The sequence below is a fragment of the Heliangelus exortis genome, chromosome 9, assembly GCF_036169615.1.
Source record: "Heliangelus exortis chromosome 9, bHelExo1.hap1, whole genome shotgun sequence".
Taxonomy (NCBI): domain Eukaryota; kingdom Metazoa; phylum Chordata; class Aves; order Apodiformes; family Trochilidae; genus Heliangelus; species Heliangelus exortis.
Window position 1 is genome coordinate 14,263,246 of NC_092430.1, and position 14,386 is coordinate 14,277,631.

The 14,386-nt window shown below is 35.2% G+C and overlaps 1 protein-coding gene across 9 annotated transcripts in view; it reads right to left on the reverse strand.

Annotated features, from left to right (window-relative positions):
- Positions 1–713: 713 nt before the first annotated feature.
- Positions 714–14,386, reverse strand: part of OPA1 (OPA1 mitochondrial dynamin like GTPase) — a 50,477-nt gene continuing 36,804 nt past the window's right edge. For 5 of the 9 annotated variants that reach the window (XM_071752267.1, XM_071752269.1, XM_071752265.1 and 2 more), the window contains 2 exons: positions 3,150–3,227; positions 714–2,644 (listed from right to left, as the gene is read on the reverse strand). In XM_071752267.1, coding sequence (XP_071608368.1) covers positions 3,163–3,227 — 65 coding nt within the window. In that variant the 3' untranslated portion in view covers positions 714–2,644; positions 3,150–3,162. The remainder of the gene's footprint in view (positions 2,645–3,149; positions 3,228–14,386) is intronic. The other 4 variants (XM_071752270.1, XM_071752266.1, XM_071752272.1 and 1 more) reach the window with 1 other exon arrangement.

The window sequence follows — 14,386 nt, forward strand, 5'->3', positions numbered from 1 at the left end:
TCAAAAAATTAATATATCCTTGATGGTGAAATACAGCACACAAATATGTTTGTAATAACTAAGAACTTCACTCTTTTTTCTTTCTAACTTAAGCACACTTGCTTTTGACACTTTCATACTAAGATTTTAATCTCTTGCACTCTGATAAATTGAGATGAGGTTACTAATAACCACTCAGGAATAATTTCTCACATTTGAAAAAGCAGCATTAGTATCTTTTTCATGAAGAAGCAACAGAAAATCTCTTGACCATTAATATTTAAACCTTTGTTCATATATGTCTCATTTTCTGAAAAACAAATATCCTATCTACATAAGAGTAAAGAAGATGCTTTGGGGATCCAACACCTATTTACAGAATATTTGTAATTGCATTTGCTGACCCTTCCCCTAATCTCACAAAGCCACAGAAGTTACAGATTAGTCTTTGCTCCTTATAAACTCAATAACCAGTTGTAATTTATACTGTATCAGTTCCTTATCTAAACTTCCAGAGAGATAAGATTTTTCATAAGACATCTTTGTCTAAATGTCTTACAGAAATGGTATGGTAAAGGTCCCTTAATTTACACAGTAAAAAGTGACATTTAGTACAGTTACCACTAACTTGGTGCTGATGCAGCAATTCTGAAGCAAATACTTTAATATCATTAACAATATAGTTCTTCAGAATTTATCAAATGAGAAAAAGAAGGCCAAAATGACTTCTGTACTAGGTGCAATTGCACTGTGTTCAAAACCCACATTTTATTATTCCTTCAGTTACATTTTTATTCAATAAATACCTAGTTTTCATGGAATACATCATGCTTAGTCTTAGATGAGCAGCACAGAAGTTGGAACTAAAACTGCAGGAACATCACACTAAACTGGGCCACTGGATGCAACATTTTGCAACATTTACATTACACAGAAATTTCAAACAGTGATCTCCAGGTAAATGCAAAAGTTTTTTTTTTGTGTTTTTTGTTGTTGTTGTTTTTTACAAAGAGGGATTTAACACAAGTACAGACTTATTTCACTTGCTATACAGCCTAAGGACTCTGCCTTCAGAATTGTGCAAACTTATATTTGTGAAGTTATCTTCAGAGAATGATGATGCCACAAGCAATTTCTACATTTTTCTGTTCTTAAACACTCATTTTCAGGAAATAATATAAAACAGAGAATTCCAGTACATTGCTAGATTACCTTGAAATACTTAACCTTTCAACACCATTTTATGAGTAGCTCTATGTTAATGTTCCATCCACCTGACTAAACATTTTAGGTCTGAACATTTGGGGAACACGTTACCATATTTTGTATTGTTTCCACTGAGAGCAAACGGAAACAGTATCTGTTGGAAAATGTTCAGAATCCTCTTTTAATTGTTATATATCAAGATCATTAGTCTTTTCAAAAGGGAAAAATAAACAGAGGTCAATTTTTCAAGTACTTAATTACACAACTGTAAAACTCTGATTTCTTCCATAGAAGTATTCAGAAATGTATCCAGACCATTTGTGGCAAAATATGGGCCGAGAAATATGGTGGTGATTAATCACCAGGCACCTAGGATATAGAGACTATATAGTGCTTAAATTTGTCAAAAGTGAAACTTCTATGGCAAAAATGAAAGTCAGTAAAAGAAAGACCACTTACTGTTTTTACTATACTGAATGATAGAAATCAAGTGGGTGCAGAAGGGCCTTGTGCATAACATTCTGATAAAAGCAATTTGTGTCTTAGAATAGCTATTACAAAATGAAATTAATTGTATTTTTCCTTTTTTAGTTAAGGATGTTGGCAAGCTGGGACTCTACAGAGCATCCTTCTATATTTCACATGTACTCAAATCAGGTTACTTTATACCTATGGTGAAGGGAGGAGTTAACAAGGAAATCAGAGTTGGTGCGACTGCAGAAATGAAATTGGCTACGATTCAGGAGCAACAACATATATTAGGAAAGAATGGGGAAAAATGTGCATCTCTTGACATTATTTCCTGAGCCAAACCTTTCAAGGTGTCAGTGAACAGCAGTCTGTACTTTCACTTGAAAGCACTACAAGAATTGCTTGGATGATGTCTCTCAAGAGTTTAGGAATTTAATGAAATCCACAACTTCCTCTCAATATCTGGATACCATGCTTTTAAATCTGTACCAGAGAAATCAGAGAATGCTTCAACACAGAGCATAAAAAATACAAATGGCATTACTTAGAAGAGTGTTTTAATGTACATACAAATACTAAAACTTCATGTCAAACTCCCAGGATCATTTGCAGGCAAGAAAACTACAACATAAAACTCCTTTTTCTGAAACCTGATCCAGCTCTACCATACAAGACAGATGCCAAAAATAAAGGCTTTTTTTCCTTTCAGGAAAAAAAAACAACCTTAAATGTACAACTTCTGCAAGCTACCAAGCTCTCTCAGAACTCAGAATTCTTCAGTCGTGGGCATGTAGCTTCAAAAATTAAAAGAGCACAGATGGATTTTAACTGAACTTCTCAATCCCATAAGGTATCATTTTCTTTCTCCTCCAACATTTCAGGATGTTCCCAATAAAGACAGGAAAAAGAATGGGATACAAAAGCCAATTCTATTCAATCTTCTTTGTGCAAGATATCTTGGTAAAGGCTGCATTCTTGTGTAAAGCTGCTGTTGAAACAGAAAGGAGATTATTTTAAGATGTGTGAAAATATATGACAGCACTTCAGCTTATGTTTTTGTGAATTAATACAGAAGAAAGAAATTTGGAAATTACTTGCACACAAATATTTTTGCTAACAATATAATTTCCTTTAATGAAAAAAAAGGAATCAAAATGTTTTTATAGACAAAGAAAGTGTTCCCATAATTTTTATTCCAGCTAGTTATGCCTTCTTTCTCTTAACACAGATAAAAATAATGAAGATAATCAAATAGCCTACAGTATTTCACAGTATTTGAATAACTACCCAGTAATTGTATTTCTATTATGTTTCATATCTGCTTGTAGCATAAAAGTATAGCTCTGCAGATTAGAAGCAAGAAGCAGCCAGGAACTGGAATAAAACAAAAAGGAATTTTCACAAAGTCTGTGCATCTAGAATAGATGGGTCATCATTTTATACTGAACAGGAAGAATACTGTAGCGATGTTTTCATGATTTAAATATGATTACCTGCTTGAAGAATCTACTTTTCTTGATGCAGGGCTTCTATGAAGGCTTCAAGTTTTTCCTGGATTTCCCGAACTTTTTCTGGAGAAATTAAGAATATCACCATTAAAATACCCAGTACTTAACTGAGGATAGAAAGAAAAAAAAATGTAACAAACCCACAAACCTGCAAACATGAACGTGCTGTCATCAGTATTACCTTCTGCATTTAGTTTCTTAATTACTAAGATTTAGAACATTTTTCTTCATAAAAGTAAACAAAACTCTTTTTGAAGAACCTCTACAAATGTATTTTATGACTATTGTGCTAATTTAGTAATTCAATACAGCAACACAATACTAGAAACATTGAACCTAAAACCCCCTGATATTTCCATTAGATTATGGACAGCAGAACTACTGCAGACATGTAACACATAGGGAACTTGTAAATAATACCCACTAATCCCTTTCTCTTTTAATGAAATATCTTCATTATCCATAGCAAGTGTCACAAACATTACTAATAATTCTAAAAAGAGTTACAAGCTAAAGCCCTTTCATCAGGGAAGATTTCAGGGAATGAAATACAGTATTCAAGACACCTATTCAAAAGGGTATGCACAGTGTTAAAGATGTAGTAACAAGATGGATGTGGGCAGAATCCTATTTATATATTTATGTAAATACTAAACCTGGTCATATATTTCTGTACAAAAATATGACTTGAACACAACTACAAATGGCTACCAAGAATGAAAAGGCACCAGTGATTGAGAAAAATTCAGGGGTTTAGGCATTTTTCCATTCTTTTCTCAATTCCGAACAACACTTGTCATCATATAAACTATTTGATTTATTAAATTGCTTATGAAGCAAGATTTAGAACATAGCTGGAATCCAAAGCCTGCAAAATTTCCTGCTTCTCTCTCACCACATCCTCATTTGAAGCTCCTTCTGTGTGTGATTATAGCCATGAAAAACACATACTTCAGAAGTATGAAGAAAAAGGGGGAGAGCAGTAGGACAGACAAAAATAAGTTAGATGAGCATAAACACAGACAATTTTATTTCAAGCTAAAAATACTATTGGATTAAAGCCATATGTTCCTTTATATGAAATACAAGGTTTGAGCTTTTTAAGTCTTTTTTGAATGTTTTCTTCTCTTTAGCAATACCATATGTTATAAACTTGCATTGCTGAGCTGAAATAAGAGCAAAATAAAGAAAAATAAACATCACCCTTAAGTGGCATACATAAACAAGAGTGGAAAAAAAAATATTACCTCCAAAGAGAATGATCTAATAATTCAGTTAAGGGAACTAAAAGTTTTATCCGCTAACAAGGTTATAATCCCACTGATAGTTATGAAATCCATTTTAGAGTAAAACCAAAACCAGTAATAAAATCTCAACAAAAGCATTGTTCTAACAGAAGTAGAGATTTTTAATTAGCATTTGAAAGATTATATAGAAAATAGCCTGGGTAAGGAATGAGGAATCTCAAACTTGTATCTTTTGTACAATTCGTGGGTGACCAAGGGCAAGGCACTTAGGATTTCAACACTTCAGTGTCCCCACCCCCAATGGTGCTTAACTAGAAACACAGGTGGTGCAGTGAGGGTGAATCACACTTGGAATCCTAAAGAAAACACCAAGAAGAACTTTGATTTTCAGCTGATTTTATTTTGTTCTCTCTCTTTTTTTTTTTTTTTTTTTTTTTTAAATGTACTTTGATATTACTTGAAGATTACAATTGGTGTGATGGCATCTTGGAAGAAACAGCAGTAATCAAAACTTTTACCAGGAAAAAAAAGAAAATAAAAATCCTTGATTCAGTTCAGGAGAGAGAATCTTAGAAAGCTGACAATGAAAAAATAAGCCATCCCATGACCACTTCTTACAAAGCACATTTGAAATGTTTTCATTATTATCTTTTAAATGGAAAAAAGACTATGTATTAAATGAAAAAAACCCACAACTATGTATTGTTTGTATGTCAGTATATAAAACTCACGTAATGAAAACAGTTTTTCTGTTACATTTATTTAGGGAACTACCTGGGTTTGCTTCCAGTGCTGATGCATGATGTATCTTTAAAAATCCTAGCCTTTGAAATAACATCCTATTAGCTTGGATACAGTTGACATTTTTGGAAATTAATAATCCTAGATCTCAGTCTCCAAAATGAGCAGAAGTTGCCACTGATAACTGGAGCCGATCTCTTCATGTTGTGCTTTCAACAGCTCTATTTTTGATGTAGATTTTTTAATTGCTACATGCTTTTTCCAAGTATGTTCTTTATATTGATCAAGCCATTAGACTCAGTGAAAGAAGGCAGATTTAGCAGTATTAAGTGGAGATAAATTCCCTTCTCAACCTCCTGCTAATGAAATATTACAGTCCTGAAAATTAATGACATCAGCAAAAATCTATAATTATTATTCCACCCTTAAGAAAGGTCTGTGCCAACAAAATCTATTTTAATTTTCTGATTAAGACATATTAAAATAACAGGATACCAAATAAGTATTCCACCAGAATATACTGAATCAGATGTGTTTGCTCAGAGAACAGACATACTAAAATTGCCTCCATATTATGAGCAATTTATTAGTTTTTATACTTGGACTGAATTGAAATGATTGCTTAACTGTAATAATTATGAGGTCTTCAGGTAATTTAATACCTTGAAAAAACACGTTGGCTATTCTTGAAAAAGAACAGTTACAATGACTGCCAAATAGCTGCAATTACTCATGCTACTCCCTGTATTCCTAGCAGTAGTACAGCCTTTTGCAGCAGCAGACCCCAAGTCAACCTGTAATGTTTTCCCACTAGCCCATTCTGTAGCACAAGGAAGCATCCTACTAAATAGGTTTATTTTTTAAATAGGCTAATGGCAGAGTTATGATTTTATCCAACATTAGTATTTACTGGTTTATTAAGATTAATGCTTGGGCAAAATTCTTCTAATGAGTGCAAGTACAGGGTTTGCAATTCTCGGATAACTGCTCATATCTTCATCAGCACCATGTGACATTGCATTTGGAACAGTAATTGTTAAAATTTGAGAGTCAGATGTCACTCATCTTTATTTTGGGATGCTCTCTCCTCTGTGCACCCAAAGGAGATGGTGTACCCACATTTGCAGAGTTTTGACTGACACCTATATCAAAACATTCGTGACTTACACTTGTAAATATATTTTGCTTTGAGGTAAGCTGATGCTCTGGATTTGGCATGTTCATAATTTGGGTTTCAGGTAAGAATACTTTCATAGTAAGTAAATTTAGAAATAGATAAAGAAGACCTCTTGCTCTTTCTAGGTTTTATGATACTCTTTTTTCCCATGTACAAATAAATCAAGATTATAAGCATTCAGCTTGCTAGTAAATTGTTTTTGTAACAGGTTGAATTACCCTAGCACTGTTGTGCAACACTCCAATATCACAGAAGGCCATTAAAATACTACACTCTTACTATATGGTACTGCATAAGTTTAAATATATACTACTGCTTACACTGGATTCTAGGAAGATGATGTGGTCTTTGGTAGTTTTAACTCAGACCTGGTTACAAATACATAATTCTTCCACGTGTTAAACAGTGATCAGAAACCAAATAAAATCAACGAAGAGTAACTGTAACTAAACCCATGTTTCCATCCTTATAATAGCAAAATCCACAGGCCAAGGGGCAACTAATGCCTATTCTACTTCCCATTTACCCCATGTTTACCTAAAAGATAAGCTGGTTCACACAACAACTCATTATACCTCTTGATCTAGTCATGAATATTCCCATAATCCTCCCTCCATATCCCATAAGAGTTCACTGACAGAATAAGGAAACTCTTTATTCAGAGGTCTTGAGATTCTCATTCATGCTCACTCTCTCCTTATCTCCATATGAAATGATATTGTTGCCCACACATTTTCTTTTCATTAATACTGTGATCCTAAACCTAGAAGGCTCAAAACCAGGCTAATTGATCTGTAATACGGATTTGGATACACTGTGAACACAGAAAGATCCATCCACAGATAAAGTTATCTGCACACAAAACCTGTCTTGCTTATGCTTCTGAAGATAAATGAATTTTCAGACACTCAAATCATACATACTTACCTTTAAAAAACCAATGGTTTTAGCACAGAATTAAAAAAATCTTTGTGTCTGTCTATATGACAAGGAGAAACTGCACGAGTACTGGGGCAAATAAAAAATTTCCCTTTCCTGTTTACAAGTTTGCCCATATGATATGAAATTTCAGTTACAACATTAAGGAAAAAAACCTAAAATCTTTCTGGACATAAATCCATCTTTATTTTGTATTTTGATGCAATTTAAGCCACTAATCAACCACTACAAAAATGTGTTAATATCTCATAAATCCTTCTGTTGTACATTAAAAATGTTCTTTACCTCCAAGTAATGCTTACATGGCTTTGATATTTGAAAGCTCAGGATTGATATTCCTTTTGCTCTGGACTGTGCTTAGACTTTAGTCTCTTTTTTTTTCCTTCTTCCTTTTTAATCCCTTCTTTGCCTACAAGCATTCTCACTGCTTGCTGTGCTATTTCTACATTATTGTTAATTAACTACAGGGGCAGAAATGTTTAATTTACAGCTGTGAGTGCATCATCTTTCCTACAGTAAAGAGGAAAGCCTGGTCTTGTCAGATTTCACCAGAATGCCCAGAAGCACACTATTAAAAACTGGAAATGTCCATCCATAGTATCCTATTGAAAGCTGAATTGTAGCTCAGGGCTGTTTAAGACACAAAACTCACAGTTGTGTATAGCCCCTGTGAGCACTCAGGTGAAGGACGTGTGGAGGTAACAACATCTTTTGTACCACATTCCTGTATTTTCTAAGGGCCATGCAAAAGCTTTACTTCTTATTGGAACTGTATGAGGCAGCATGCTTACAGCCACTCCAAATAATGCCCCAGAAAGCAGACTTTCCACCCATCGTTAGACCTGCATCAACGTGTTTTCCCTTGCCTCACACAGCCACAGCCTAACAGCTACTATCATCTACTGATCACTGCAAGGCACATCCTGCTGAATTTAAGAAAATCCTTTGAAACTACCCATCACATTTTTTTGCCAGTTTCCTCTTGTTCACATACCATATTTTCCTCTGGATGAGGCTAAGAAGAAAGCTAAAACTTTAAGGGAAGGTGGGAAGCAAAACCACCCAGGCTGTCCTTAAAGAGACAGAACATCATTTATCAGCTGCAAAGACAGATTTATAAGTAGAGGGCCCCCTCTGTTCCTTTAAGGCTGCAAAACAGATGGGAAGTGAATGGACAGTCAAAGGGTCAAGAAAACACATGGGAGGTGCTGCTTGTCTGCTGTATGCATGTTCCCAGCATAAGAAAGAGGTCAAGATTGTGACTGCATGGCTGGGTGCTGGAAAGGCCTTTTCTTTAAGCTGCTACAAAGACAAACGCTGTTCCTCATCCTGCTGTCAAACTGCTATAAATATTAGTTTGTCAAGAAGAGTTTCAGCAGCTAAGAGTTTTTTAAAAAAGGCTGAGCAGGAGGATGAATCATGTGAATGATTTTTAAACAATTACTTCACTAGTGTAATAAAAGCACCACAGAACCATGAAAAGTTTAAATTGAATTCATAGTAGCTCACGTAGTAAATCCATGAAGCATTAAAGATATACAGCCTTTAAAATGCAAGCTTGCAGAAAATAACTAGCATACTTTTTAGTTACTAGTGGTTAGACTGCAGATGCTAACTGGTGCTTTCCTACATTGTTACGTTTCATACATACATACATTGCAATATATATTGAGATTTGAATTTGCAGCCAGTTTAAGTATGCTCTCTATAATTATTATACAAAAATGTTGTTAATACATTTATAAATCACCTTGCTTTTATAATTCCCCTTGAAGACATATGAAGCTGAACACCCACCATTACAGTTACTGACAATTTTTCTGCCTACTTCAGATCCCTTTTGTCATCCTGAGATAAAAGGTATTTTAATCTGAGCAACATCTAGAATACCCGTACTCCAGGTATCACTTAAAAGAACGAGATGGACAGGAACATGCTCTAGCTATCCAAGTCCATCAGTTGAGATGCTTTCATTTAAGTACATGAGCATCCTATTTCACTATTAAAATCTCCAAGGATCAGCAAACATACCAATTTAGTGGATATTAACTCATCAGCAACTGCCTGCTGGTGACCCGGTTTAAAAACAAACAAACAAAAAAAAAATCTCCTTTTCCATGGCATTAACAGGAGAAAACATTAAGGAGTCTGCATTCTACAAATACATATTATCTGTAGTGCACATTTTATCTCCCCTGTTGCAGGTGAATTTCTAAAACAAGAAAAGACCACCTCCAGATTGTGTTTTTAGCCTGCTGTAGAAATCTAATAAAATCTTACTCTTAAAAACTCCCTTTAGACAGATACAAAAAAGCCTGCAGCTACCATCACTGAAGTAAATTTTGTTGCAATTATTACTATCAGATTAAATATTAAGCCCTGCATACCATATCTAAGCAAAGCTATCAGCTGCCCACACAACACAGTATTACCTTTATTTCAGGCTACAGATAACAAGGGAGCAGAAGACAGTTTGTCTGAAAAGACTTCAGCTATTGTTACAAGCTATTGAGCACTGGAACACTGTTTTAGCATAACTAATAATGCTTTTTCGCACCAGAAACAGGAGCTGTGCATTGTGCGGATGAAACTGTAGATTACTAATCAATCAATGTCTTGATCTATAGCTGCCCCAGATTCACAAGCGAGACCTCTGCAGCTTAATGAAAGAGATTCAGCAACTTGCCCCTTTTCCTCAGCTGAACAGCAGAGAAGCTGCCTGTATTTCTTGGAGCAATCCGCAGGGCTCCTGAAGCTGACATGAAGTCTTTCTGACAGAGCATAAGGGAGCTGAGCTGAGGTATGAGGCTGAAACTGGCAGTTGTGTAGAGACTACAGACTGTCTACAAGATGTTTCTATGGCTATTACATATCAGTAAAGAAATGAAACATTACCATGTTGTGCTATGAGGTCACAAACTAGCATATACTTCTGTACTGTCATTAAGGTTAGCTTAATGTACAAATCTATATTAAGTTGAAAGTTTGAGAGTCACAATGCCTGCAATAGCAAGCAAGGATTTGGGCCCCTTTCAGTTGTCTGTCTTTACCTTAGATTTTAAATTAAAAATCTTTTAACAAATCAATCTTCCAACATAATTTACTGGACAGCTAGAAGGAGCTTAGTACCAGAAATACAAGGTAACCTAATAAAACAGACTCACATCTTCAATCACATTTAGAGACAGATTTAATTTCAAAATCAAAACTGTTAAAGTAGAATTAATCAAAACATGATGATGCTCATTATTGTGGGTGGAAATAGAGAAAAGCAAAAAGGCAAACCAGAAACATTACCCAATGATGCATCCAGTGATGTAAAAACCAACCAACCAAACAAAATTTTTCTTATGCAGAAAAGACAGCTATACAATATACAGCTAGAAAGGTAAATTACTTATGTAAAGGGTATTGTAAGCTTAAGGCTATGAAACTGTAAAGAGAATTTCAGATAAGACATAAATGGTGATTGTTGGTTTTTCACTCAAGATGAAACATACAAGTTAGCAACATAATAAAATAATATTCTGCTTACATGAAAGTCTCTCTGAAATATGTCAGAAAAGGAAATGGTGATGAGATAAGTTTTTAATAATAGTAATGAACTTAATTCTTGATAGTGAGAAACGTAAGTCATCATGTCCTGAAGAACAACAGTTCTTCTATTATTTTTTCTTAGTTTGTTATCATTCCTAACTGAAAAGATTTCCTTCCTTCTTGTTTTCATATAGACTTCCAAACTATAAGCAAAGTGGACTCCACTACAAGGTCAACAATATGCAATATGAATGACACTGACATCTCCAGCTTTTGGAAATGTGAATGTTAAATTCCTCACTTCCATAGTAGTTCAAAACAAACACATACATTGGTCAGTTAAAAAATTTGCATTTATACAAATAGCAGTCTCTCCACGATGTGTTGTGTACTTATTTAAATTTTGATTAATAGGTACACTCAAAAGCAACCAGTACTAAAAAGAGAATAGCCTCCAATTAGTTGCATCATTCATTAATGGAATTTTAGGAAAAAAAAGAGAATTTGGCAGACAATGCCAGAATGACTCTCAAGTACAAGAGACATGGGTCTAGGGTAAGATTAACAGGCATTAAATATGTCATTACTCATGTAGCAGTTTATCATTATTTTTCATTGTCAACTTTAAATGATAGGCTTCTCTTAGTCAGTGACAAATATGCTGAACTTTGCAAGGATCTGTTTTAGAACCTGGACATCAGTGCCTAACTCTTCATCAATAACTTTAAAAAAAAATCAGCAGACAGACTTTGGTCATCTGGGATTCTTAAGTTAAGTAAACCATCACTCCATCACAGGAGGTTTACAAGTGATGTATGTGCTCCCTTGAGGATTAATTCTCTCCCTGGAAAGATGCAGTTTTTAAAGCTCTTTCTGCCATGACATAAAGCAGGAACTACCTTATCTGCACTTTGACACAGACCATCCTACACATTCTTACAGTTTTAATTCATTAGATTTGTGCAGCTGCCCCAGAACACAAAGAATAAATACAACAGATTAACTTAAACATTCAACCAATGTCTTTGATGTCAAAGAACAGTTGCTTGGGTTAATTTCATAAATAACCTACATGGAATTAAAACATGACAATCATGCACAATTAATTTGCATTCTAACAGAGTACCAGAAAGTTAGCAAATCTACTGAAAAAAATGGCATGACTTGTTATTGACTTGCTCTTCTTCAGTAGTAGCAGAAATTGAAGGCAATTGCCCAAGTTGATCTCAAGCATGTTGCCTCATGATTTCCTGCACCATGGAGCACCAGGACCTCTACAGAACTCAAAGGGAGCACAGGAGTCATACTGCCACCAGCACACTGGTGACACCAGCACACAAGATTGTACCTGTTAGATGCAGATGGTCCATATGAACACTTTAGTTGACTGATTGAGATTTGGGCAGAAATTAATATGCTCTAAATGACAACCAGCCTCTGACAAGATGCAGGCTGTATTAACATCCTGAGGGAAGTTGCTGGCAGAAGACTGAAGATAACAGCTACCCTGCATGTGCTTACCAGAACTTAGAGATCTCTTTGCTAATTGCTAGAGGAAAATGAGCTGTCTTGTTTTGTAAGGTTAGAAGGCTACTATCTCCTGGTGACATTCTGCCAACTGAGGATCCAACTATACCTGAGTGCTCCTCACTGCTATGGCCAGTTGAAAGAAGCAAAGCAAGACTGCTGTCACTTCTGTGAGTTGTCTCACAACTGCAAGGTGCCCATATTTTTACTTATGTAGCTTCAGAAACTCCTAATTTAGGCACCGGGGAAGAAATGACAGCAAAAAGTAACTAATTCTGCATATTGTAAAAAAATTACTCGTCCATTTGGGTTTCCTAGGATGTTTTCTTCCTTCCCAAGTTCTGCTTTTGAGCAGCAGGGACAACACTCGGGCTTCACATTCATGTAACTTCAAAATCATACATTTTTTTTTCCCCTCGTATCTTGTAAACACTTGTAAAACATGCTGGTTCTAAAAAAGCACCTTAAGGACTGATTTAAGGACTCCTGACCACTGCCTTTTGACCTGTTTTGTGTGCCTCTGGTTTACAGGGGAAAATTACTTAAGGTCTACTTACTTGAAAGATCTTTCCCCCTACAGCTGAGCATTGCCCCCTATGAAACATTGTGACCTTTTTAAAAAGTTGAAGCTTGTAACAGTAAATGGAAGCAAAAACTTTATAAAGCAAAGTCAAAGAATGATTTTAAGGAGCACAGGTAATCAACAATGTCACATAGGACAAAGGTCAAAACAAAATAGTGTTGACAGTCACCTCAAGGGACTGGAATTTAATTAGGCTACAGTAATGACCACAATATAAGATTAGTTTCACACATTTTTATTCTGCAGCTAACAGCAATGAAACAAATAAACAAACAAACAAAAAAATGTAACCACAGAGCAAAGTACTGCTCACAGAGCGAAGTAGTGCTCACAGACTTCATCCTCAACTTTACATAAATTCATAACAAAAAGAGACTCACTTGGATATAAACTAGTTTGTTACTGGTACACAGAGAACAGAGTACACTCAGCCACATTCAGTACAAGAATCCCAGAACCTGAGTCAGCACCTTGCTGAGATACCAACCTTAGCTAACATTAGCTTTTCAAGTCTATTAAAATGGCAAGTTTATTATATGTATATGATATTAAATCAGTCATGCTCAAAGTTTACAAAACCTATATATTCAACACTAACAGATTCAAAACAAGAGAAAAAGTTAAGAATTTAATGCAGTGATTTTTAAGGAATGATTTCAGATAAACGTGAACGCATTTTACTGTTAACACTGGTTTATTTAGCTTCTATGTTTTAGTCTTTACAAGAAAATAATTGAGTTCTGCAAACTGCTGTATTTCATACCTTACAAATCTATGACAATTTAAACAAATGGTCCTCAGCTATCTTTTCTTCATGTGAGGGCTCTTTCCTCAAAAAGCTTTTGTGCAGAATGAAGTCTCAGCTAGCCCATGACACCTGTAGAGGTGTCATTACTACTGACAAATGAACTTGGAGACTGACCCCTTCACATTCATACCTAGTAATTTCAGGATCAAGTTTCCACAAGCATTCTGCAAGTCCCTTCCCACCTCCTTTCAATTACTCTTCCTGTGTAAATGCAGATGGTTTTACTTATAATTTGGTGAAGCTCTGGGTTTTCTTTTCCTTCTTTAACTTGTGAGGAAACAGGATATTGGATGAACAGCATGCTGACCTAGGTAAGACACTTTGCACATACTACCCTTATATATGTTTACACTGTGCACATAAAAGATGCCTTTGCAAAATTCGTAGTTTAGCTGTTTAAAAGGAACAAAGGAGAAGAAATAAGTGAAGACAAAGCACGTGTGTTTCCTTGGGGTCTGTGAAATTTCATCTCTTGGGAAATCAGTGGTAAAGCTCCTACTAAATGCCCCCATCTAGGAGTCTCCTTACGCATTCACTGTGCACGTGCACCACCTATCACATTTTACATGCTACTGCAATATGAACATACATAGCTTAGGTTTAGGGTAAGAGAATGGAATATACCCTTTCCCCCTAAGTGTTTAAAGCATTCAAGTTGCATTG